Below are 26,481 nucleotides of genomic sequence, written 5' to 3' on the forward strand. Positions count from 1 at the left end.
TAATCCTCTTATTTTTGACGAATATGCATTACTATGGAATTTTTTAAATTAAAAAAATTGAGGTTCAACATACATATGGTAATACAAAAACCAGAATTAAAACCTCTCTGGTAGTATTCAAAACAGATATTATATCAATATAACCACCTTTACCTGCTAACTAAATCACTGCTTATATTTAAATTAAAATATAATTCAGCTTCTTCAGGGAGACTCAAGCTTGAAAATAGCATTTTAGATCTTTTACAGCTATTCACATGCAATCTCAAGAAAATAAGATATTGGGAGAAATATTTGAAGAATATTTTAGTCAAACAATGGTCACTAGAAAGAAAAAAAATGCGTGTGTGTGTGTGTGTGTATGTATTTCCCCCCTTTGAATCTGAAGAATCACTCCTTCAGGAATTTCTCCTAAAACCCCAGGGGAAGAAAAGGTAAAACCAAACAGAAACTGTAGGTTTCCACAAATATTTAACACATTCTCTCTTGCAACTTTTATCTTAAATTACATCACCTGATGCTTTATGGTAGTTTTTAGTAAATATAATACAGTAACTCAAATATTGAGATTTCATGTACCTTCAAAACTTACTCAGCTAGCACTCCTTCCAGAGAGCCTTTGCTAACAAACCTTGATTGTCCGTCCCTGACCACCCCTGAGCGTCCTAGACCCTTCTCAGAATTCCACCTGCTACTGTACATTATGGGATTCCCTGTTAGCTAAGCCTTCAATATCCAAACCTCTGCAGTTGTGAAACTGCAAACGGAAGCAAATAAGTAAGCACTGATAAGATGAGACTCACACAAACATCCATCCCACAAATAACTCGACTGCTCATGACTGGTGATTTTGGACAATTAGTCTCTTTGATTATCAGATGTAGTAAACATCCAATAGGACAATGAAAATCTAAAGCAAAGTGAATTTGCAAAATCCTGGAAAAATGCACAATTTCATGAAGTTGCTAAAGGTGATGTTGGATAACTGCTCAAATCACAAGTAAAGCTATCAATCCTAAGTGAGGATCTGGAAGGCTTAAAGCATACCTAAAAGAAGGGTAAATCGACAAGAATTACTGATGACTTGCCGGGAACTTTTTAAAGTATGATTTGAATATCAAAAGAATAAGAGTGATGTCTAGAAAACTGACAAAGTGCTCAAATATTTTTCTTAAAATAGCGTCTCTTCATAATCATGCTACAGACATCAACCTTAAAGGGCTCTCATACTATATAATCATAAAATTTCAGTGGAAAAATTATACCTAAGGGAATCAACACTTAATTCGATCTTTGTTCAAAGTAGTGCATATTTCCTTAGAAACTAAATTTGTCACACTCTGAAATAAACTCATATTCATATATTTGCTTCAGTTTTTAAGATGGAGCTCCAAACAAATCTTGGCTTAATATTTACCAAGAAATAAAGTCTGGTTTTAATGGATTCACTTGAAGTAGACTTTTCCTGGTACCAATTATCCTCAGATAATAAGGTTCTCTTGTACTTTTACTGCTGTATTAATTACAATGTGTTAAAATTTGTCCATACATATGTCTATCCTGCTATATCCCTCTTACTTATCTTATGGAGAACAGATGCTATACCATTTCTATCTCAAGCAACTAGCACAATTACTAGAACATACTAAATGCTCAAAAAAAATGCTGAACTGAGGAGTACACTATTTTTAATAAATAAATTTGTAATTGAGTCTAGCACAAGTCCAGTCAACATACATCCTCAACATGTTCGAATCATCCAACTGGGTATTTCAAATGGTCTCAACTTCAATTATACAGTAACCTCTTTGCCTATGTTTAAATATAAGTTAAGTTCTTTTAAAAATCATACCTTTATACACAAAAAGGCATTTAACAGAGATCCATAAAGAGTTATCCGAGAATCTGGCGAAAGTTCCATTTCTACATGAAGTTTATCAGGTGGAAGTTCTGAGGGATCAACAGGTGGGCGTGAAGAAGTAGAAGGAGAAGAAATAACTCTGTCTGATGTCTTCTGGGATGGCCTTAATACAGAGAGCATCGTTTCTTCCATTTCTGACACTGGAATAAATTGAGACAGAAAAAAAATAATGTTTGGGGGAGGGGGAAAAGTACCTCTTAGAAGTTCTCCAAGGAACTGTTCACTAAAAAATTCTATTTCACGAATATGAAAGCAACTAACACTGATATAATATCTACAGTATATAATGAAAACAGACCTGAAAGACTAATATTAAGAATGCAAATAAAGGAATAGACTTCACTGAAATATGTATAGAAACACATAAATCAGACTGCAAAGAATCAAGGAAAAGATCCTGTTAACACAGGCAACATTCTCATCGAGTCCCTATAATATAAATTTGGGTCACAATTAGGCGTTAACTATACTGGGGCATCAAACTACAAAGTTATTTTCACACAAACAGTTATTCAAATACAGTGTGACATTATCAAGCTCCATACAAAAGAAAATTATGAAAACTATTCTTTAAAACTTAACTCATTGGAAAAACAAAAAAAAAATATCACTTGACTCTAACTCCATTTTGGAGCCCCCTAATAAGGCACATAAGCTTCAGGGAAACTATAATGATAAGACAGTTGTCAAAATGCATTAAAGAAACTAACATTTCACAAAATCAAGCACTTTAAATATATAGACTCACATACATCTTGTTTCGTATTTCAGCTCTACTGCTCCTAGCTTGGCAGACCTTGAGAAAATTACTTTTTCTGAGTATGTTTCCTCAACTGTACAATGACAATATTTCTCTCACAGAGTTGTTGTAAGGATTAAATGAGATAATGTAAGCCAGGAAACACCTTGGCCTAGTATTTGACACATATTAAATGCTCAATGAAAGCTAACTGTAATTATGCCAAAATTCTTAATAGATTTTAAATGTATATAATTATGTCAAAAGACTAGATACATTTCCAAAATTTTTTCATTTCTTTTTTGCATCTTTGATATCAATTATAACACCAGAAGTTTCAAAGTACAAATTATATAAAAACACTTACATGAGTGTTTTAGCTGTTCATCTGCTTTTTGTGGATAAATTGGATGCCATGTATAATCAATTGTAAGCATGACACTTGGGACAGTCCAGCATTCAACCCAACCAGCCCTTTGAAGAGTAAAAAATAAATTTTCTAGTCAAGTACTTATTCCTTTAATTGTATACAGACACTAGTTACAGAGAACCAAATTTTATTGTTATCCTTTGAGAGAATCAGAAGAATAATTTCTTCACATAGAAACATAAAATACTTAGATCACTAATTTTATGTACTCACTTTTCTTGAGTGATGTTCCGCCATTTTGGTTTTACCGTTTTCTGGCCACTCTGACACTCAGTAGGAATACCAGTATCATGAGTCATTTTATTTGAGTGGCAATTCTTTACCAGCATAAATAATGAATATTTACTAGGGTGGCAATCCGGTAGAAACAAGTGAAGATCAACATCTTCTCCCTAAAAAATAATTTATAATAACCCAAAGTAATAAAATAGGTACACAAATATATTAGGTTACTATTACAGGCAATCCTATCTACAATAAACTTGAGAATAAATTCAAAAGAAAATAAACATAAATTGTAAGTCGTAGATTTTACATTGCACAGTCAGGTAAATAACTGGAACAAGATTTTACATTGACTGAAACTAAATTCTGATTAGAAAGTCAATGAAAAAAATCAGCAAAATAAACAGCATAGTTTCCTTGCACAAAAGAGTAAAAAGATTATCTTCCATGGGTATCCATGGATATTTCACATGTAACTCAGTAAAAAAAAAATTAATCATCTCACTAATATAAGCTCAGGTGGAATATGTTTTGCATTTTTATTAATTTTTAAAACACGATTATCTCTTTTGATTCTAGTAAGTTTTGGTTCCTCAACTAGCTTTTAAGAATTCTGAATTGGTGGCAGGCTGCTGGTGTAGTGGTTAAGTTCAGTGCGCTCCGCTTCAGCGGCCCAGGTTTGCAGTTTCAGATCCTGGGCTCAGACCCACACCTCTCGTCAAGCCATGCTGTGGCAGTGACCCACATACAAAACAGAGGAAGACTGGCACAGATGTTAGCTCAGGGCCAATCTTCCTCAAGCAAAAAGAGGGAGAATGGCAACAGATGTTAGCTTAGGGCCAATCTTCCTCACCAGAAAAAAAAAAAAAGAATTCTGAATTGGTGTACCAAAGGATCTTCACTCAATTTCACATTTTTCCTTATAGATCTCCTAATCTTTGTTTATCTTGATGCCTGGTTTCTTAACAGGCGGCAAAGCAGAGTGGTTAAAAAAATGGAGCCCTAAGCTTTACTGCCTGGGTTCAAATTCCAACTCAGCCACTCACTAGCTACAGGACAAGGTACATGAACTCGGCTCCTCAGTTTCCTATTCCATAAATGCAGACAATAACAACTACTTCAAGAGGGTTGTTCTGAGTATTAAATGAGTTACTAATCATAAAGCACTTGGAACAGTGTCTGGCACATAGAATATGTTTAATAGGTGTTAGCTGCTCTTATTAGTATTGCTGCTATTTTTACTACCATAACCTCCACCAATACTACAACTAATACTGATTGCACATAACCTAAAATTAGGTCTTCCACAAAATTCTGAATGCATGAGAGCTGGCTTTCAGATAAAAGAAAGAAAAGTATTTGTGGTTATTCCTTGAATTCATGGTTACAATTAGCAATGAAATAAAAGGCAACTGTAAAATCTAGTTCATAGACACAGTAAACATTAGAGCTAGAAGGGGTTCTGAAAAGAACATATAGATCAGCCACAGAAGTTAGAAAGGAGCTCTAAGAAAATAATCAGCTCAGGAAATTTTTTTTTTTTTTCATTGTCCAACTTCTTAGGGGAAGTTAGGGAACTTAGGGGAATGGCAGAACATTACAGTTAACTACAAATAAGAAACAGCAGTAATTCTGTGACACTAACGTCAGTAAACAATAGAGGAAAGCTAAAATACTTCAGGGTGGCAACAAGATGGGCAAGGGAGAGTGAAAACAAGCTTTGAGAAATCAAACTTACTAATGAACCTTGTGGAATAAACAATGCATTCAATTATACATACTCTTAAAGAGAACTTGGTATTACATGTAGCTGGAACAAAGTCCGTAAAAGGCAAAGAGAAATCAATGTTCAGTGTTTCCCCACAGGCTGCCAGATAAACTACAAAAAAAGGAAAAAAAAGAAAATGCACTTTTACTTTTAATAAAATTTTAAATAAGAATTGCCTTAAATACACACCTAAACAAAACTAAATTTAAGACAATATGCTTAGTCCAATACAAACTGACTAGTTCTCTGAGAGTCTCACAAGATAATAGAAAAAAGATCAATTCTAGTATCTATTAAAACTACAAAATCAATACCAATTTTCTCTGTTGGTATTTGTCTTAATGAACAGAATACTTACCCTAATTTTTTAAAACTTCTTACCATTTTCCTGTTGTTTAGTGGAACAGTCAATCCAATTGTGTTGATTAGCAGCCCAAATCATTTCAAATTGATGAAACATGATTTTAAAGTTCCATGTATATGGAACAAATGAAAAAATGTCTGGAGCGCTATCACTGGACCAGTCTTGAATTAAATCTAAAATTATTCGGGTGGGAGACAGAAAGCAAAATTAACCGAAATTCAGAAAACAAAACATAAAGATTCTAACACCAGTCAAAAATGAATTTTTCTTTTGTAACTAAAAAGAATGTTTATACTGAAATATTAAAAGGTGATTAAGATATAGCTAAGTGATTTGACAGTAAACAGATGTTTACTTAGTAATCACAGTTCCAAATTTTAAAAATTTTATGCATTCCATATGCCTATTATTTTTTTAAAGAAACTTTTGAAGATAAAAGAGGAAAAAAAAAATCACTCAACATTCCACTAGCAAAATATTCAACATTGTAGATATGTTTCCTTCTAGTTTTTTTCTATGTAGATTTTTACACTATCCTAGATGCACATGTTTTATATATTGATTTTTTTTTCACTGAACTTAACATTTTTCCATGTTATTTCACACACATTAACAAAAATTTTAATAACAATTAAAGAGATTTTACAAGATTTAATTAACCACTGACTATACTTGGATATTTAGACTTTTTCCCAATTTTTGTGTTACATATATAATGTTATCACATGTACTTTCGTGCAAGATACTTTACGTATTCAGGATTACTTTGTCAGTACAGATTCCAGAAGCAAAACTGCTGGCTCAAAATTGATTAATTTTTTCAAGGCTGTTACAAATTACAGAATTGCTTTCTAAGAGTAGTGAACCCATTTATACTCCTACCAGAAATGTATGTTCCACTAGCTATTTCATTGTACCCTCTTCTGCATTATACTTCTTTCTACCTCTCCTCTCTCTCTCTCTCTCTGTCTCTCTATCTGAGGGGGAGGGTGCAGCTTGATAATTAGTAACTGAAAAATGGTATCCCACTTTAATTGAATTTCTTAATTATAAATAGGGTTGAACATTTTTTCATGTTGTTTTACTCCTTAAACAAACACCTACAAAGTGCCTACTGTGTGCCAGACTCTGTTCTAGACTCTGCAAATACAATGGCAAACAAAACACAGACTTGGCCTTCTTAGAATTATAGTCAATCATCTTTATTGATTGCTGATTTGTTGTATTTCTGATTTGTATGGTTAAATTGTTGCTTTTTAAAATTGTGTTCATTACTTAGTCTGCTTATCATTTGGTATCTTAATTTTTTTTAACCTCACTAGGTGAAAGCTCTTTATATGAAGATGTTAGCCCTGGTCTGTCGCCATGGCTTCCTCTACTCCTTCTTCTGGCATTTGCATCATTTACATGCACTGATACTCCCAGCAATAATGTCTTTCAATGAACGGTTTCCTCTCAGAAGTGTCAAGCTTATCTTGAAATACTCACAGTACATAACACGGCGCTATGGATAGAAAATGAGAACTTTGTGTATTTGAGAGAAACAACTGGAAGCCAGACTGTTATAGCACAAACTTTGACACCAAGACAGTCCTGGGTTTAAATTCTCGCTGTATCATTTTACTAGCTACATAATCTTGAACAAACGACTTAAATGCTATCAGTTTTCTCTTTTACAAAATGGGGACAACTTCACAGAGTTATTGTGAGAACTAAGATAATATATGTAAAGTTTTAGCACAGTAACTGCCACAGGGTAAGCACTCCTCAAATGGTAGCATGTATTATTAAAGATATTCTAAGAAAAATAATGAGTACAAATAAATATATAAAGTCGTTTTCTTTGAATTTTAAAGGAGATTTTTAAACTGAAAAATATTAGATTCAATAACAAAATCAGAAGTCAAATTTATCTTACAGAATATCATATGAACTCATTTAAAATTTAACTGCAATGTGCAGAAGCTTGCGCACATATATTAGAAATTCCTCTCAACAAAACAGCAAAATAATATATTTAATACCAAAAGTAAATAATAATTTAAATTAATATTAAGATATAGAATTTTACTATATCAACAACAAAAGGCATATGGCTATTAATCTGTTCTATGAATAGAGAAAATTCCACTTATCAGTTTTACTTTAAATATATTTTTATTTCATTTAAACAATCAATCACAGTGGTTCATCATACCTTACAGTATCTATGCTTACTTCTAAACTTTTACTCCTACATGCCATGCTACCTAACTAACATGACTCTATCCCTACCCGCTAACTTTATTCTTTAGCACAGTGTCTAGCACCTGGAAGAGGTCCAAAAGTCATCACTGGGATTAACCAACTCTACAATACAAATTCATCAAGCTGATTTTCTCACTTTTCTCCCCCATAAACATTTTTGGTTCTACACTATTACTCAAACTATTCATCCTATCTAAAATAAATACACTCTTTGGTAGCCTCTCTGCTGAAGAAAACTCTAACCATCTTTAACAACAGCATGACACTAAAAGAGAGAGCACAGGATCTAGTCAAAAAAAAATGGTTCTTAAATGTCTCTTCAACTTACTAGTTTCATGAGTTTGCCCAAGTCATTGAATATTTCTGTGCTTTAATTTCCTTATTGTTAACTCAGGGATGGCAATAACAGCTATCCCTTTTCAGAGTCATTGTGAAGATAATATAAATGAATATGCTTTGGAATGTTCCATGGAAACATACTATGCAACTCGCAGTATTCCTGAGTTCATTTACAAAGACCATTTCAGATCGTAATGTCCTCCCTTACTTTCTCTGATTACCTTCAGATCATAGTGATTTCCTCTGTACTCATGTCTTGCTAACATGCATTTGTTAGCTTCACAATTCATGCTTGCACTCAATATATACACTGTTTTGTATTGTTTCATTCACCTACATCTAGTGCACATGCCAATATACTTGAGTGATAAATACTACAAAACAAGAAATGCCCATAAGCGATATCCCATAAGTTCTCTGTGGGCTGAAATCATGGTTTATATCTGTTTTGAAACATTATTCATAAGAGACTTTCAACTTGGGTGCATTTATCCACTTTACACTTCTACTAGTTAAAAGACTGAGATATAATTGCTAGAAAAATAAACATAAATAATCTACTAATAATCTCAGGAAACCAATGTAATTTATAAAGTTATTAGCCAATTTCTATTTTAACAAGTCTTATAATTTTTTCTTCAATATCTTATTAGAAATTTCAACATATTCTGCAAGATAGTTTCCTACCAACTTACACAATATCTTTACTGATTAATATTAAAAATTATGGTAACAAAATATTTTTACTAGAAGCCTCAACAGCTATTTCTTTTAATTCTTTTTTTTAATTAATTTATTTATTATTTATTTTTTTTGTGAGGAAGATCAGCCCTGAGCTAACATCCATGCCAATCCTCCTCTTTTTGCTGAGGAAGGCCGGCCCTGAGCTAACATCTATTGTCAATCCTCCTCCTTTTTCTCCCCAAAGCCCCAGTAGATAGTTGTATGTCATAGCTGCGCATCTTTCTAGTTGCCGTGTGTGGGACGTGGCCTCAGCACGGCCGGACAAGTGGTGTGTTGGTGCACGCCCGGGATCCGAACCCAGGCCACCAGTAGCAGAGCACACGCACTTAACCGCTAAGCCATGGGGCTGGCCTCCTAACAGCTATTTCTAATAAGCACTTTTCTTTAAACTAAAAGCTGCTCTCATTACCAGATGGTCTTATCAAATAATTTGATTAGAAAAAAGAAGCACTTTCTTGATGACTGCTGTACTCATTTAGACAAATTTTTAAATAAATTTTTAAAGTTATTAAGTTGGTAATCCAAATGTTAGCCTGAAAGAAACTCATCTACAACTCACTTGGTAAAGTTGTTAGGTAAACACTCTATAAAATGTCAATCAATTGGTACTGGAGCTTTGCAATACTGTTACATTGTTTTCTTCTCCTCCTTATCAGAGTAACTCTAAGTCAATTTCATCATTCCCAGATCTGCCTTGGTTTTATATCTTTCAGTCCTGAGGCTCTATATTATACTTATCATGAAGCTATTTTTGTCCCACACTGAAATCTCTTAAGAACAATTTTATCTCACCAATAATAGGCATGAGAATGGCTGTTAAGGAATATTAGGCATTCCTTCACACCAAATAGATAATTTATTTTCTGCAGAATTCTGTCAACAGAGAAATATAAAACTGAGAAAAGACAAAAGCAATTCAAACACCATGACTAAGATATCTGCTCCAAGGCTAAATTAATATCACTCTAATAGTTATCCTTTATAAAGAATAAATAAGTTTTTACACAATTCTCAAAAGCAAGAGAAGTAATATGACTAAATGTTACAGCTGTTAAATATGGGATATGAGAACTTCAGTTTTGTGTCTTTCTATATTTTCTAAATTTATTCAAATATATTTTAGAAAAAATAAAAAACCAAAAGTGAATTTCAATACGTGTAAGCATACAGATTAGAGTTAGAGGAAAAAAATAATTTAGAGAAAACACGGTTGTAATTTAGGAAATGGGTAATTGGCTGTTTAAAAGTAACTGTTACAATACTCAGTCTAAATGAAAATGCTACTACAAAATAAAATTTTTTAAATCTTGAGGCATTTATACTTCTACTCCAACTATTCTTAGCACTGCTAAAGTCTGAGGATGTGATATTTCTGGAGGAAAACCAATGTGAAATATTAAATGCTTGAAAACACTGGGCTTTTTTTTTTTAGTTTAAATAAATTGAATAATTTATAATAAAAAAATGAAAATAGAAACCTATTTTAAAAGATTAGCAAAGTTAAAAACTACAAAATCATAAGTGAGAGGGAAAAGGCTACTGTCAAAGATGCTATATATAACAGATTCTTGAGACAGACTACTTGGGTTGGAATCCTAGCTCGACCAACTTACTAGCCATGTGACCCCGGACAAATTGCTTGACCACTCTGTACCTCACTTTCTTCATCTGTAAAATAAGGATGATGATAATAATATTGATCTGAGAGAGTTACTATGAGGCTTCAACAATTTAGTATGTGCAAATCGCTTAGAACAGAGACAGACACACAATACACACTAGAAGTTTTAGCTATAATTTTTTTCAAAAATCAGATTTGAGTCGTACTTATTCAGTGTTCAGCTTCACTGACAAAAGTTCATGTAGCCAAGGACTACAAAGCCAAAATTTCTACTACTGGGACCCTGATTTGAGCTTTGGAGACGAATTACATAACTCCAAGAACGTAGACGCATTCTATGTAGTCCCCAAGACAAGGCTCCCAATCAAACCAAAAAACAAATATAAAAGACTTATGATTGAACATAGTGTAGTAATGGCATCATAAAAGGCCAAAACTCTAGTAATAGCAAAATTAGGGTAGAAATTGTTATCCCTATTTCACAGATAAGGAAACTGAAGCTTAAACAATTATTAATTTGGCCAACATCATATTGCTAGTACATAACGTCAGGACAGGACTATCTATGAATACCTTAATCACCACTATACCCACAAATATCTAATAGTACTCAGCACAGACTAGATGCTTGTAACAACTGGTGGATTGGTGGGTGGGTGGGTGGGTGCGTGGATGGGTGGATGGACAGACGGATGACTGGATAAATGTAGCCATCAGTCAAGCAAATATTAGGTGCTCTGCAGTAGCCACTGACCCTGGCAAATCAGACCAACTCTGTTTGGATAAATTTTTCACAAGAAGGCTCAACGAATGCTACATATTTTTATGTAGTAATATTTATGTTATTGAGAGACCAAGACTATGTGTTCCCATACTCATGAAATGAGTAGCTATCAAAATATGCTGCAAGAAATAAAGGAATTTTTTCCAACTAATGATAGCATCAACTCAATTGCCCACGCCAATGGAAAGGAGTAAGTAGGGGATCCAAATACAAAAATAACATATTCGACTATTTGAATATATTGTTTGTGGATTATAATAATTAAAGCAAAATAATGAAGTCATGCTGATGCCTAATTCAGGAAGAGAAAGAAACTGATTCACTTTCCCCATCTTATCTCCCACTAAACTGACACAAAGGACTAGCCTAAGATGAGTTTGTTCGTTTCCTTCTAAGCTCAATTTTGGGTTCATACTTTCCTTGCTTGTGTTAGAAGAGAGGACAAAATATCTATATTTAAACTTTCCCTTTGATATTCTCAGCCCAAAAAGAGGTGTAAAAGTAATAAAGTATGAATCGTGTCATCAAATCTCTATGTTGAATCTAAGAGCAAAATTTACTGAATGTAAACAAGTTCACTGTGATAACATTACATTTATACTTATTAGAAAATTACCTGTAAAAAAGTTCTTCTGTGCAAAGATGAAGTGGTAGGTGGCTTTATAAACCTCTAATTCACACTGCCATGTCTGTGGCATGTTCCATATTCGGGGGTAGCTGGCATTGATGTGGAACTGCAAACCAAATGTTAAGTCAAAATGTTAAAGCTTAAAATGTAACATTGTGTGAACAGCATTAGAAATGAACTCACACACTGGTGAGTAATTAAAACTTATTTTCCTGCTGAGCTGAACAGAAGGTTCCTTCAAGATTTTAATATTGCTGTGGCTAAAGGTCAGTATCCATGGTTACATCCAACTCTTTGAAACACTAAGCCATGATGCGGTCAAAAAACTTCAAGAATAATAAATTAGACTACAGTCTTGGATGCCATACTCTAGCTAAACTAACAGAGTAGCAGCCAATGTCCTTAATTCCTCCTTAAGCCTAATCTGTTAAGTGAGAGGCTTAGGGTCAGGGAGAGTGGAGTGCGATGCATACTGTCACACAGAAGTCTGGTCACCAGTGCCTCCTGGGTTCCCATTTGACACAGTAGTTATAGATCAGACATAGTACTTTTTGGTGTATTCCACCTGCCAAAGCTTGGCAATGCTGCAAAGGCAAGAGTTGCCTGACCAGGAATAGCATTATTGCACAGCACTATTTATCAGCAATAGCTCAGGAATTCATTAAAATGCTAAATATGCATGGTATTCGATATATTGTTAGTAATTGCAAAATTTCCTCTTAATTTACATATATATCATGTGTAAATATGCTTGTTTACACAAGCAATTAAGGACCTAATGGTACCATTATATAAAAGAATCCTCTCTGAATATCAGCCATTCTACATAGTAGTTTTTGTTATTATTGCCATTATTGTTGTTGTCCCTGATAAAAAATAATAAATCTGCCTGATTAATGAGTCCCGAACCTGCAATTTTAATCATGAGCATCTCCATATTTTTTCTGTTTCTAATATGGTGCAATCCAGGGTATCAATAAGATTTTCTTTCTTTTACCTTATTCGTAAAGTAAAAAAGCACACTGAATTATTAAGCCCTGAGAAAGAATCCAAGAGGTCAGAAAACAGATAGTAAAAAAATATCTTATTTACAACGTAGGAGAGAGTCAGTCTGGCCATACAATGCAGTTTAAAAACAATATGCTAACAACTTTTCACATTTTTAAAGGCCCAAAACCCATATATCATTGCCTTATATTCACTTCCCCCATACTAGAAGCAGAGCAACTGAGAGATGCCAGAGTCCGTAGCACTGGGAATCTACTCCTCTTCCCAAATTTAGGGCCAAAGACACCTGCTGGTTCTTGAACGAGAAGATGGACCTTTTGACGACTTTCCAGTCACTAAAATTTTATATTAAAAAACTAAACCCAAATTTGTATTTCATGCTTGTATGCATATCATCATATACTCTAGACTTACTGCTAACATTTCTGCTTCTAAAAGAGTCCGGTACTGCATGCTGGTGGTGGCATCAACATGTAAGAGTTGTCCTTTAATTGCAGGGGTGTAACCTAAAATGAGTGAAAATGTAAAAATTAAGAACCTAAAAAATATATACATAATTAAAAATTTTGGACGGGAAACAACTCCCCCTACCACCCAAAGAAGGAATCTCTGAAAAATGGTTATCAGTCACTATTTAAACACACCTCAGTGATGGAGAGCTTGTTACCTAATAGGTGACCTTTCTCATTTTAGACAGCTCTGACAGAAGGAAGTTCCATCTTCATATAATGTCTATCCTGATTCTGCTTTCCAGTGCAAAACTACAAGTCTATTCTCTAAGTGATAGTTTTCAACAATTTAACACAGCTCCCACTTGTTTTCTTCTTCCACTGACTCAAGGATACATATTTTCATCATTTTCAACTACTCCTTATGTAATGACAGTTTCTGAACAACAGCTATTCCTTAGTAATGACAGTTACCAAACAACAGAGCCCCATTCTAATAAAAGCAGAAAAGTTCAGAGTATTTCACTTCTTTTCTTGAGGGACTGCCCTTCTATGAACACTAACTCTGTGGTCATTAATATGGCTAGTTCAACATGCAGCCTGCTATGGGCTTTTTTTTTTCCCCCAAACACATGAATTTCTGAAAAAAGTTCTAAATGTATTTGAGCTACACTTTGTTACTGTCAAAGACCTAAGTCTATTTTTCCCCTCAGATAGTCATCTCAAAAGCCACCTAACCTTTACCAAGAACCTGAGTGGGCTGACGGACCCTTCACTCACTCAGAGTTCCACAACCAGTGTGCCGTGGCACTTCCTATGAATTCACAATCAGTATACTCGAGACACTGATCCCTTCAGCCATCAGCTGGCCCCTTCATCCCAGTGCACCAATAACTGTACAAAAAAATTTTTGTATGACTATTATTTCCTACGTGCATTATCAGTTTAAAAATGGTAGAAACATTCCTTCAATTGAACCATTCTCAATTTTGTGCAACCCCCAACTGCCTTTTCCCCTGTTATATATCTGTAATTAAGGCTGTCCTAGAAGATGCTTCTTTCCAGCTGACTACTCTGAATCAACCAGTCTTAGGATTCTCAAGCATCTGCTTCAAAACTTGGCATAATCATTCTTTTAAAACCAGCTAAGATAAGGTTTAGTTCTTCACTAAAATAGCCCCAAAGTTACAGGGAAAAGATACACGATGCCATTCCCAGTCACCTTTTCAATTGCTTAGCCAAGCAGGCAGACCAGACTGCTACCTTTTTATGCAAGCTAATGAATCTAGTCAACCTCTCTGCCTGCTTTCTTGTTATAGTAGAAACAAAGTTAAGTGACAGAAACAAGAAAAGAGAACCAAGAATTATATAAAAATTACTCCAATTATACTTAGCAATAGGAACACTGCTGGTTAGTAATTTAAAAATATGGTTAAGTTGCTATTCTCTATACTCTCAAGAAAGTGAATAAAGCAGAATTTCATTTTAATTGTTCTCGATTACAAATGTAATAAGAGAATGGGAAGAAGAAAGAAAAATGAAGAAGTCTATATAATATTTTGACAAATTTAACAAAAAGTATTGAATCATGGCATTGATTAACTTGTATCAGAGCCCAAATTTCAAATACATAATTAACTTAGATTATCTCAGCTCAGATGAAACTATAGCTATCAGGGCATTATTTAATACTTTAAATATGAAATATTCTGCTTTCTTAAAGTTATGCTATTCAAAGTACCCAGCTTACTCCCTGACAAAATCTACTAACAATATAACCTAAAACAAAGCCTATTAGTCATTTAGTCAGTTACTGCCCATGTACCATGTGCCAGGTACTGGTTCAGTACCAGGCATACACCAGTGAAAAGAAAGACACAGCACCTGCTCTCACAGAGCAATAGACTAACAGGAAAAACATGTGCTAAGCCAATTACGCTCAGTCCTACAAGAAGTATAGGGTATAAGGAAAGCATAGAGTAATAAGACTTAATTAAACATTTTAATTTTAAAATTCTTTAAACTTAAAACATTTTTCCCTTCTCTCTAGGCGCACAAATAATTTAATTATGCAACATTTACTGTTAAAAACTACAGGTACATCAAAATATAACAGAAAACTGAAAAAGAAAACCCCATTAATGTTAGTCTAAATGGATTAACGAACTTTTATACGTTAATTGTTTCCCTACTAATCATTTAAAACAGAAAAATACTCATTGCAGCTTACCATTTTCCTCAACTGTCATTGGAATATTAATTTCTAAATATGAGCCAGCGCCTACATTTACATGTACAGCATTTGTTTCCTACCAAAAGAAAGAAATTAATTCATATAAAACATTTATTATCATTATACTCCCATCTTTACTTTTCAGTTTCTATCACAGACAAAATATAATCATGAATGATACTAAATAGATATTAAAAGTTCCTAAGAACAAAAATTCAAATTTATACCAAAAATACACTAAAACAATTTGGTCAGATACAAAGGAGAAAAATGAACCAGACTATGGTTTGAAGGTCTATTATTATTAATTAACTTCTTTCTACTATTTCGCACTTAATGAAAGAAACACATATACAATTATTTGGGGCAGCAGGCAGTTACAGGAAGCCCACAGAAATGAATATCTGGTGACAGGACTAATCACCAGAAAAATACTCTGGAAAATAATGTTCAAATTTTAAACACTATTTTCTACTATATTATTTCAATAATTACCCTATTTTTGGTAAACAGCAAGTCAATTGTAGCATCTGCAATAATATTCATTCGCAGTTCAAAAGCAAGGATCTGTCTTGGTCTCCCAGGCTGTGCAATTTCAGAAACTTTCAGAACTTGATAATCAGGTGGGAAGAAAAACTTCCATAAACAATCTCTACATAAGGAGGTAGAAAGAATAATGACATGGTATTCAAACAAAATTACCTCTGATAAGGGACCAAAATCAGTATTCTAACTTTATTTTATCACTGCTATCTCATTTAACAATTAGACAAATAGAAAAAAAAATGAAGTCACAAAATAACACCTACTATAATTTCCTTTCAATAAATTGAAAGACTATTTCTCCAATGTTTTATACTTCCAGAGATCAACGAGCTTTGAGTACTTATTAAATATACTATTACCAAATGAGACATAGTTAAGACCAAATTTGCACTGTTCAAGCATACTGTGAGAAATTAAAGACTTTCCACAAGTATACCAATTGTACTTCAATTGCCCAAATGGCAAGGAAAGAACTGAAGGACGATGGTTTAATTAGAATCATCATTTCACTCTGAACAAGTTACTTAACCTTTCTGAGGAAACTTGACCTGCTTCCTCATCTGTAAAATAGTAATAACATAACTGTTCTCACAGAATAGATCTGAGGATTAAATGACAACATATACAGAAAAGACTTGGCAGTACATGGCACGTGGGAAAAATGGCTGTTATTTCTACTATTGTCATAATCATTATTTTTAATCAATATTATATCAGTAAGAGTCTAAAGAACAAAATATTTCTAAAAAGTAAAAAAAAAGTTTGGAGGCTAAGGCCCTAATATATTTGCCTTCCCTTATGATTTGACAAAGATGAAAGAACCCAAGTAATTTTCAATTTAGAGTCAAAATTAGTATAATGTTACTCAGACATTCAGAGAAGCTGCCAGTTTGTGGCTTTTTAACAGGAAGGGTTGAGGAAGGAGTCACCAATAACAGGAAATGCTGCTTGGAATAAATGAGACTAGGAAAAATTAGATGAACAGGACGAAATTTGTAAACTGACCTATCAGAGACTATAACTTGCCATCATTAAATTCATGTGTACGAAAAGAAAACAAAGTTCTGCAAATGTTTTGGCTAAGACACAAATATATAAAACTAAAACTACTGAAGACAAAAAATCCAATATGATCATTAGACAGTCATGGACTACAGGGTGGGTAGCAGAATATAATGAAGAGCAGTGGACTTGAAGGGCTGCTCTGAATCTTGGTTCCAGATGCTATAGAAGATATCTCTGCACTATCACTGAACCTCTCTGCATCTCCATTTTCCCACAGCTAGGATGAGTTCACCACACCCATCCTGCGTATCTCACTGGGTTATGAGGATCAAGTGTGAAAATACAAATGAAGCACTTAAGTGGAAGCAATAAAAGGCCAGACAATGTCAGGAACATTTGTTTGCATTATTGTAGTTATCACCTAAGGATGTGGGGCAAATCTAATACAGCTTGTATTTCAACTCTGTCATGAAAACTCTTAAAAAGAAAATATCAGGAAGGAAAAGCTGAATATCTTAAAATTCAGAAAATCATGTAAACTGACATCAAAATCTACAAGCTAAAAGGTCATGCTACCCCAGAGATCAAAAACTTCTCACAATGCTGAGTCAACTATCCCATAGGAAAACAGTTGAGATTTCTTCCTATATTTCTTACATTAATAGGTGGATGCTAAGAAAACTGGCCTTACTATCCATTTCTGATTACAGTTCATATTTGCGTAGAAACTCAATATGGGGATGGAGAAAAGGAAACGGCTACAAAAGAGGAAATGCACTGTTCATACATGTAAGTGAGGAGATTATTATTCATGTTAGTTAACTAAACCCATGTGAAAATAAATTTCTTTTTTCTTTTTTTTTTTAAATAAACCTGAGTGGTTTTGTTAGGTCCAGGTTAAGAAATATATTGCTGTTCTCTCCTGACAGAGGCAGGATCTACTGAAGGGAATTGGTTAAGCAAATTTTTCTTTTATGTTAACTTCAGTGTCATTTCTCTATAGAACACAAAGATCACCCCAGAAGTGAATATGACCATATATTAAAAGAATTTTAGTTTGGACTTTCATGGAAATATACCTTAATAATTTTTTTAATGTAAAAATTGTTAATATAGTTTAAGAAGAATCACATTGTATTCAAGTGCTAGAAATGTAAAAATATTTTATGTGTCTGTATTAAAGCATCGTTTTAATTTTTTCCTTTCAAATATAACAATATGTAACTGTTATTCAACGGAATGTAAAAACCCTCATTTTCAACTATTCCACAGTGAATATAGCATGGCTTACTGTAGAAAAAGTCTTAGCATAAAAGGAAAATTTAAATCCAGTAATTTGAAAAGCATTTGCTTTCTTTTTTTTTTTTTTTTTTTTTAAAGATTTTATTTATTTTATTTTTTGCCCCCAAAGCCCCAGTAGATAGTTGTATGTCATAGCTGCACACCCTTCTAGTTGCTGTATGTGGGACTCGGCCTCAGGATGGACAGAGAAGTGGTGCCTCGATGCACACCCGGGATCCGAACCCGGGCCGCCAGCATCGCAGCGCGCGCACTTAACCACCAAGCCACAGGGCCGGCCAGCATTTGCTTTCTAACCTGAAATTTTAAGCTCCGTTTACTTTCAAGTCAAATAAATAACCTAACTCAGAACTTAATGAAGTATTTTATTAGCATATTGCACGAGTTTACAAATAACAAACTTACTTATTCCTTTACCATACAATTGTTAAATAGCTACTTAACGGGGCGGGTATTCCTGTATACTAGAGATACCAAGATTAACAGAACATAGTACTTAACAAAGTATGTAATTCTTCTAACAATGCCAGGTAGAAAGCATTTTTAAAACAAGTATAAAAAGACTAAGTATCAGCACTCTTTCATTAGTCCATCAACGGCCCAGTAATATCTGCTTTGGTGAATGATTTGGCTTGTATTTCTCCATTCAAACTAGTTTATGAACAGAAAAAATAAACTAACTTTAAGCAATGTCTATGTACATAAAAATTCAATGTTCCCTCATAATTAGTGGCAAATGTCCCTCCTTTGTTTAAAATTCTTTAATAAGTAGAAAGATGTTCATAATATATTAAAAATAAGAATTACTTCAAAATTAATAGAATGACTAAAAGATAAAGAATCCTTTCAGAAACTCTCTACTACCTCCAGTATAAAATCTGTATTTCTTAACTATCTACAAATGTCTTAACAACCTATGGCACTTATAAGACAACTCTCCACTGTATCATGCATTTGCAGAACTCTTCCCTTGCCTCCATTATTTATCCTCCTCTTCCTTCTCTGGCTAACTCTTACTTATGTTTCAAAACTCAACTCACATGTTACCTCTACCAAAAAGCCTTCCCCAATTTTTCGCTCCTCTCATCTTTAATATGAGCTTTTACCTGTTATGTGCTAAATTGTGTCCGCCTAAAAATTCATAATTTGAAGTCCTAACCCCTAGTACCTCAGGATTTGGCCACATTTGGAGATGGGGTCTTTAGAGAGGTAATTAAGTTAAAGTGGGGTCATTTGAGTGGGCCCTAATTCAATATGACTGGTATTCTTCTAAGAAGAGGGAATTGGAACAGAGACCTACAAGACACACAAAAGGGAATACCATGTGAAGGCACAGTGAGAAGATGGCCATCTACAAGCCAAGGAGAGAGGCTTCGAACACATCCTTCCCTCATGGCCCTCAGAAGGAATCAACCTGCCAACATGTTGATCTCTGAATTCTAATTTCCAGAACTATTAGAAATTTCTGGTGCTTTGTTATGGCAGTCTTAGCAAACTAATTAAGTACCTTTCTAAGTTCTTCTGCAAGACTTTTTACTTAACTCTATTATAGCACTTAATAAAACTCTTGTTTCTTTTTTCCTCCACTAAAACTGAACTAGGCATGCCTTTTATCTCTGAATCTCCATTGCCCCAACAATCCCTGGCATATTTGTTAAGTACAAAAGGAAAAACAAAAGAACCAATAAATATTCTGCTCATTCACCATTTTTCTAATGAATTAGCTCCTCCTTTGGAGCAAATTTGCTTATGCTAATTTCTCTACAAACAAGTTATTATTTGGATTAAAATGTTTAGTGATATCTTACCTTACCATAATAAAATAGCTTATAAAAATATTAACTAGCTTTTAATAAAAATTATAGTATTAGCTCAATACATTTGAAACACTTATTAGAAACATAATTTACTCAAGTACCTCTGCCTATCGGCCCATGGCCCATAGTTGAAATCTGTTCCTTTTCCACAAACTATATCCAGTCCCCAGCATGGGGGCAAATCTTGTAATTTGCAATCCTCACTGCTCATTTCGCCTTCAGTATTTTCTTCTGTTTCCTCTGGAACAAGTCCTATATTGCAGAATACACAAAATAAAAGCAGTTACTTAAAATAACCATTAAAAAGTTTCCTTAGATCAGCAGTTCTAAAAATATTTTGAACTCAGGAACCCTTTACACTCTTAAAAATTACTGAGGACCCTAAAGTGGGCTTTTTTGTGTATAATATCTGCCAAAATTTACTGTATTCAAAATTTAAATTGAGCAATTTTTTTAAATAATAAACTCATTACATGTTGACATAATGAAATGTTTCATAAAATTTAATGAAAATAACTATATTTTTAAAAAAATTTAATGAAGTCAATTTCATTTTTAGTGAAAATATTTTTTATCAAAAATAACCATATTTTATAAAACAAATTAATGATAAATGTGGCATTGTTTTTATTTTGGCAAATCTCATTTTATGTCCAGCTTAATAGAAAACAGGTGAGTTCTCATAGCTGCTTCTGCATTTAATCTGTTCAAGGATTTGAAGAAAACCTAGCCTCATACAAATAGGTAAATAGAAAAGGGAGGAGCATTTTAACAGCTTTTTCAGATAATTTTGGATATTCTTCTTTGACACTACACCAAAATTCAACAAGTGGTAGTTTCTTAAATGTTAGGTGCAATGTGGAATCTGAAACCATATCGCTTAACTTTTCATACCCTGTTACTTTAAAATTTACTGATCTCTCTTACACTTTGAATAAATATTTTACCCATGGTATGACTTTATAACATCATGCATTGGTCATTTCATTATTAAACATTTTAAAAATCATATTTGTTAATATCACTGATAGTCTCATCAAAAAAGTCAAACTCACAGTGACAGCCCCAAATTTTCCAAAATTCTAATTTTCACATGAAAGCTCAAAACCACAGTTTGTCTCTAGTTGTTCTTTGAAGTAAAACTGCTGTACTACGAGAAGAGCAAACAGTTCAGCTTGGAACTCAATCACACAAGTGCTTTTCCTCAAAACACCAGTGTGCTTTGGTATGCAGCAGAAGTGCATTACGTGTACTTGCCATTTTACCATGCTGAATATTAAAAGTTTACTCAAAGGTCAAGATTTGGTAAAAGTAATTTTTACTGCGTAATCAAAGACATTTTAAAGTAAGACTAGCATTTGTTGTTTTACTGCAAACGTGTGGCAGTGAAAAAGACAGTGATTACTAGTATAGTTCGGAACCACTGCTATGATTCGTGCTAAGGCACCAGCAGTTTTACCCACCACCGCTTTTGCACCATCAGTGCAAAGGTCAACATGGTGAAAAAGGCAAATAACATCCTAGTTTTATTTTGGAAATATTTTGACCTCATAAACCCCCTGAAACGTATAAAAAGATTATAAATAGAAAAAAGGCCTAAAATTTCAATGTTTAGCTACCTTTACAAAAGTGAAGCCACCTGGGAAGCACTGTAACTAGCTGGATTTCAATCTTCAAACTTTAAGCCTCAAATCTAATATATTGTGATGTCTTTCTCCTAAGCTAGCATGAACTACCTTAACTACCACCACCTTCTCTAAAGGTTTTCACTCATTGTCATTTGCATTCACAATTTTTTGAGGTATATTTGTGAAAATAGAATTTGAAGGAAAGATTACTATATTGTTCTCTTTTGGTCGGAAATACTAAACTAATATTCAACTTTTGACAAACGACATATTATTTAGGCAGGCATTCTTACATCCTCATTTACCATTTATTAATGCTTATTTATATCCTCAGTAAAGACAGTTAAAATATTATTAGATATCAGCATTTCATACAAGAAAGAGGATTGTGACTATGAAACATACTTTCAAAAAATAATACCTGGCTCATCCATGTAATAGTAGATGTCAACATCATTTGACTGCATCACCACAAAACCTTCTCCCATTAATCTTGGTGGTCTATAAGAAGGAAGGGGGAAGGCAAACTAAGTACATCTCCCGAATATAAAATGTTCAGTATTCTAGTTAATGGTGGTAATAGGTGAAAAGCAAGAGGGAAAAAAAACCTAAAAAGCAATCAAGTGTAACATCTTGAAAAGGGAAAATAGCTTTTACATATACAATAAATTATTTCATAACTTTCCTACATTAGATGAAATAACAAAATGGTACTGAAAACTTTTTAATCAGTAAATTGGTTCAAGAAGGAAAAAAATTTATTCTGCATTTTTCATTTTAAGTTTTGAATGAGAGAAATCAATTTAAAACAAAGTTTAATTAAATACAATGGAAGAACAATGATCACTGGAATAGAATAATAATATTCTGCATTTGCAACAATAAATTTAAAATTAAACTTAAAATTCAATCTTTTTATATTAATAACACTACAAAATTGAATAAGAAATATTGTTTTATGTACCTGCAAAATAAAGTATAACCTTTCAGAAAAATTAAATAAGAAAAAATGCTGTCATTTTTAACAACTTTACATTACCTATTTCCAAGAATATTTAGTTGATCAACTTGAAATAAATTTAAAGCAAACATCTCGAACTTCAATTCTAGAATGAATGTTTCTCTACCATCCATTAATTTCCCACAAACTATTAATCTTTACTTGCTTTTATTTAATAACTTTTCTCTTTGTCATACACCACAGTATCTTCCTTCCATATCACAATTAACTTCTCAATCATTAGATAATATAGCATGCACAAATTCAGCAATCGTCTTCTAAATATGTATTAAATCACACAGGTGATTTAAAATCTCATCCTTTAATCTCCACACTTACTTTTGAAGAGTGAAAAATACAATTTTAAATCTTTTTACACAAATTAATAGAACACTTTTTCATCTTTCTAGTAATTTTCCCAAATTCCAGATTTATTCAGTATTATAACTTTTACCCACAAATATAGAATTACGTGCATAGCCCACATTCCAAAAGATGCTTAGCAAAGTCCGTGATCCTAAAGAGTGAGACCAGGTAGATCCACACCCTCCCTGGTACTCAAGTGGGGAAAACCTCTCTATCATTCTAGTCAATCCCCAGAAAACCTAATAGTAAGCTAGCCAAAAGTTGGAACTAAAAAGGAATAATGATGCTTCTCACAACCTCACAAACTTTATATTGCCTACACACAAGGATAAAAGCTGAGACAACACAAACTCATCATATGAACACTTAAATTACACTAATTCAACCACAGAGTCTCCTTCACAAAAAAGACTAGAAATTGAGAATAACAAAGATTATGAGAGCCCTCATCCCACCCATGAGCGAGTGGCCTGTCGTCAGATGGGAGTTATGCTTCTGCTGTTCCCTCAGGGTCCCGGTCCACTTGTATGAAAGTGTCCCACCACAATGAGCGTGAGTCTAGCGTGCATCATTAATATAACATGTCTCCTAAATGCAAGCAGCTACTTCACTGAAGGAAAACCAATCTGGAAAGCTAGGTGGAAAACTGACTGGGACTTAAATGTCAAGTGAGTTCCAAAACTGCACTATCCTAACTTCACCAGTTTTCTAAGAGTGATTTTGACCCAATTTTCAATTTTTCATTAATTCAAAATGGTACTCCACTATAATGAATTTGTTGAATTTACTATTTATCTATCCCTTCTGGAAATAAAAACCTACCTGTAATGTGTATTTTCTAACATACAAACATCAGGGCTTAATTGCCCAAAATAAGTTTCCCAAATAAGTGAGAAGGAGAAAAAGGTAGAAAAATTATAGCTATAATCTCATAGAAAAATATTTAAAATTAGAGTTTACCAATGGATAGCATATCCATTTATCTTATAAAGCAGAACTACACTGTTAATTGATTTAACAGAGAAATATACCTAATTGTTGCCCAACTTGTAGCAAAGAAATTAAAAGGATGCTCAAGATTCTAATTGATATCTATATTAGATGTAAAGAAGTTGTTACTTTTATAAGACTTTCTTACTCATCATTTTGAAGACCAACATATCTTGGACTAGGAACAAGCATGACTCGAACATTTTCAAGCTTTCCTTTCACAATATGCATGAATTGGTCAAGATGACTGGAAGGTGGTTTTGTAGTATAAGTTAAAAAAGCATCATCAAAGTTGATGCACAGAGTTTGAGGTTGGTAATGATTTCCAAAGGCCAAACGTCCCTAAAAAATAGATAAGAGACATTATGCCATAATATTCAGGCCATTTTTACTTTTGTCTTAGCTGATCTAATAACAAGCATTTTCAAGCAAAAAGTAAATGATTCCACTTGAGCACTAGATACTACTTAAACTACCCCACTGATCAATTTAGATCAGTATTTTTAAAAATTTAAGCACTTGTGAATAAACAGCCTTTAAGGTCTAACAAATTTGTGCCAAAATGGTATTGATGTTAAAATAATTTTTTCACACTTACTGACAACTGGAACCAAAAAAACTCTACAAAATTCCTTTATTTTCTTAAGTGAAAATTATAGTTACAAAAATAAAAGGGTCTGTTATTAACCCACCAAACATTAACTGTAGCAGAGTTTACTTACTGTGCTCACATTGACCTTTATGACTGGAATAAGTGATCTCCATGAAGATGTGGGGTCTTGAGATTCTGTTTTTACTTTAACTCTGAGAAGAAAAAATAAAAATTGACATTTATAAGAAAAACTTAAACACCTGAGGATACAGTTGACTTTTTCACAATACACATTATTAATACCAGCTGTACCTTTCCAAATACATTTAATGACTGCTCCAGTAAACAAAACAATGACCATCTAACAGAATACTAATATCCCTAAAACATCTCTTGGAATGTACTCAATCACGTATCAATTTTTAGATTGGCAAGCTATAATAACAAAACTATGGTTTTAGAAATGACAAGTTTTAATGACAAAAGTATAAATTATGATATGCTGTCACTACATCTACCATTATTCCCCTTACACTACAATACATTTTACAAGACAAATTATTAAAACAACAAATGACCAAGCTACCAGTCACTTTGATGTTTTCTACCGTTTTGAGAACTTCTGACAACTCAGCTGATCCTTTTCCTTCCCTACTCCACCACTTTGTTCCAAAATAATTTCCTCTCAATGAAGTGAAAATGATAGGACAAGAGTAAGAAAAAAGAAACTGGCCATACACAAAGTACACAAGCTTTAAGAATTAAAATTTCACAGCAATTCACTAAAAATTTCAGATGAAAACTTGACATATACCCCTTCAATAACCTGATCACTCCTAAATAACAATTCTGAGGCCATCTCCATTAAGGTGGCCCTCAGTGCTCAAAACGAATTCAAAACTGCCCTTACTGCCTTCCCCAACATCCTCTTTCTCTAAGGTTCCCTGACTAAGCATGACCACTGCTTAAATTAGGAATTTAATTCCTAATTTTTTTTTCTCATTCTCCACATCTAATCTATCACTGTCTTATGGATTCATTTGCCTACGTATATCTGGAATCCATCCACCTCTCTCCCTTCCCCTTGCTACCAATCCAGTTGATGATCATCTCTTCCCTGAATTGTTACAACATCCTTCTATTTGGTCTCCCTGCTCCCAGTCTTATCTCCCTCCAATCATATGATAGCATTACTGACCTGGAGTAAAGCCAAATTTGTAACACCTAGACCCTGCTAACCATTTTAGTCTAATTTATCCCCACCTCAAAAAGTCCACTCCAGCCTTAGTAAATAACTTCTTGATTGCATATGATGTTTCTTCCCTATGGAAGAGTCTTCATCTCCTTCTTTGCCTAACTCATTCACCCTTCAGGGTCTAGCCCTCCCTGATCCTTCTATGTGTGCCCACAGAATTCTATTCTTGTCCCTCTGGTAATATGTCTTGCACTGATTTTGCCTATTAACTGCTCTAACTCCCAAAATAGGCTATAAATTCCTTTAAGACAGAACAGTTGTCATATTCCTATTACCCCCAGTACCTCAGCTCACTGCCTGGGACACAATATCCATTAAATATTTAATTGAGAATAAATGTCCTCATCATCTACTTAGAAAAAAAAATTACTAGGTATGCAAGTCTGGTTCAACATTCAAAAATCAATTAACATTAACAGGCTAAAAATGAAAAATCAAATGATCATATCAATAGATGCAGAAAAAGCATTTTATAAAATCCAA

General features: G+C 33.5%; 1 protein-coding gene across 10 annotated transcripts in view; it reads right to left on the minus strand.

The window, feature by feature from the left end:
• Positions 1-26,481, minus strand: part of BLTP1 (bridge-like lipid transfer protein family member 1) — a 195,274-nt gene that overhangs the window by 132,067 nt on the left and 36,726 nt on the right. For all 10 annotated transcript variants that reach the window (XM_014784542.2, XM_087437664.1, XM_087437665.1 and 7 more), the window contains 13 exons: positions 24,874-24,955; positions 24,300-24,493; positions 22,217-22,296; positions 20,269-20,419; positions 15,996-16,152; positions 15,498-15,576; positions 13,233-13,324; positions 11,799-11,916; positions 5,465-5,620; positions 5,097-5,194; positions 3,304-3,482; positions 3,028-3,134; positions 1,853-2,061 (listed from right to left, as the gene is read on the minus strand). In XM_014784542.2, coding sequence (XP_014640028.2) covers positions 1,853-2,061; positions 3,028-3,134; positions 3,304-3,482; positions 5,097-5,194; positions 5,465-5,620; positions 11,799-11,916; positions 13,233-13,324; positions 15,498-15,576; positions 15,996-16,152; positions 20,269-20,419; positions 22,217-22,296; positions 24,300-24,493; positions 24,874-24,955 — 1,702 coding nt within the window. The remainder of the gene's footprint in view (positions 1-1,852; positions 2,062-3,027; positions 3,135-3,303; positions 3,483-5,096; positions 5,195-5,464; positions 5,621-11,798; positions 11,917-13,232; positions 13,325-15,497; positions 15,577-15,995; positions 16,153-20,268; positions 20,420-22,216; positions 22,297-24,299; positions 24,494-24,873; positions 24,956-26,481) is intronic.

This window comes from Ceratotherium simum, chromosome 12 (genome assembly GCF_057802395.1).
Source record: "Ceratotherium simum simum isolate JZ-2026a chromosome 12, ASM5780239v1, whole genome shotgun sequence".
Lineage (NCBI taxonomy): Eukaryota > Metazoa > Chordata > Mammalia > Perissodactyla > Rhinocerotidae > Ceratotherium > Ceratotherium simum.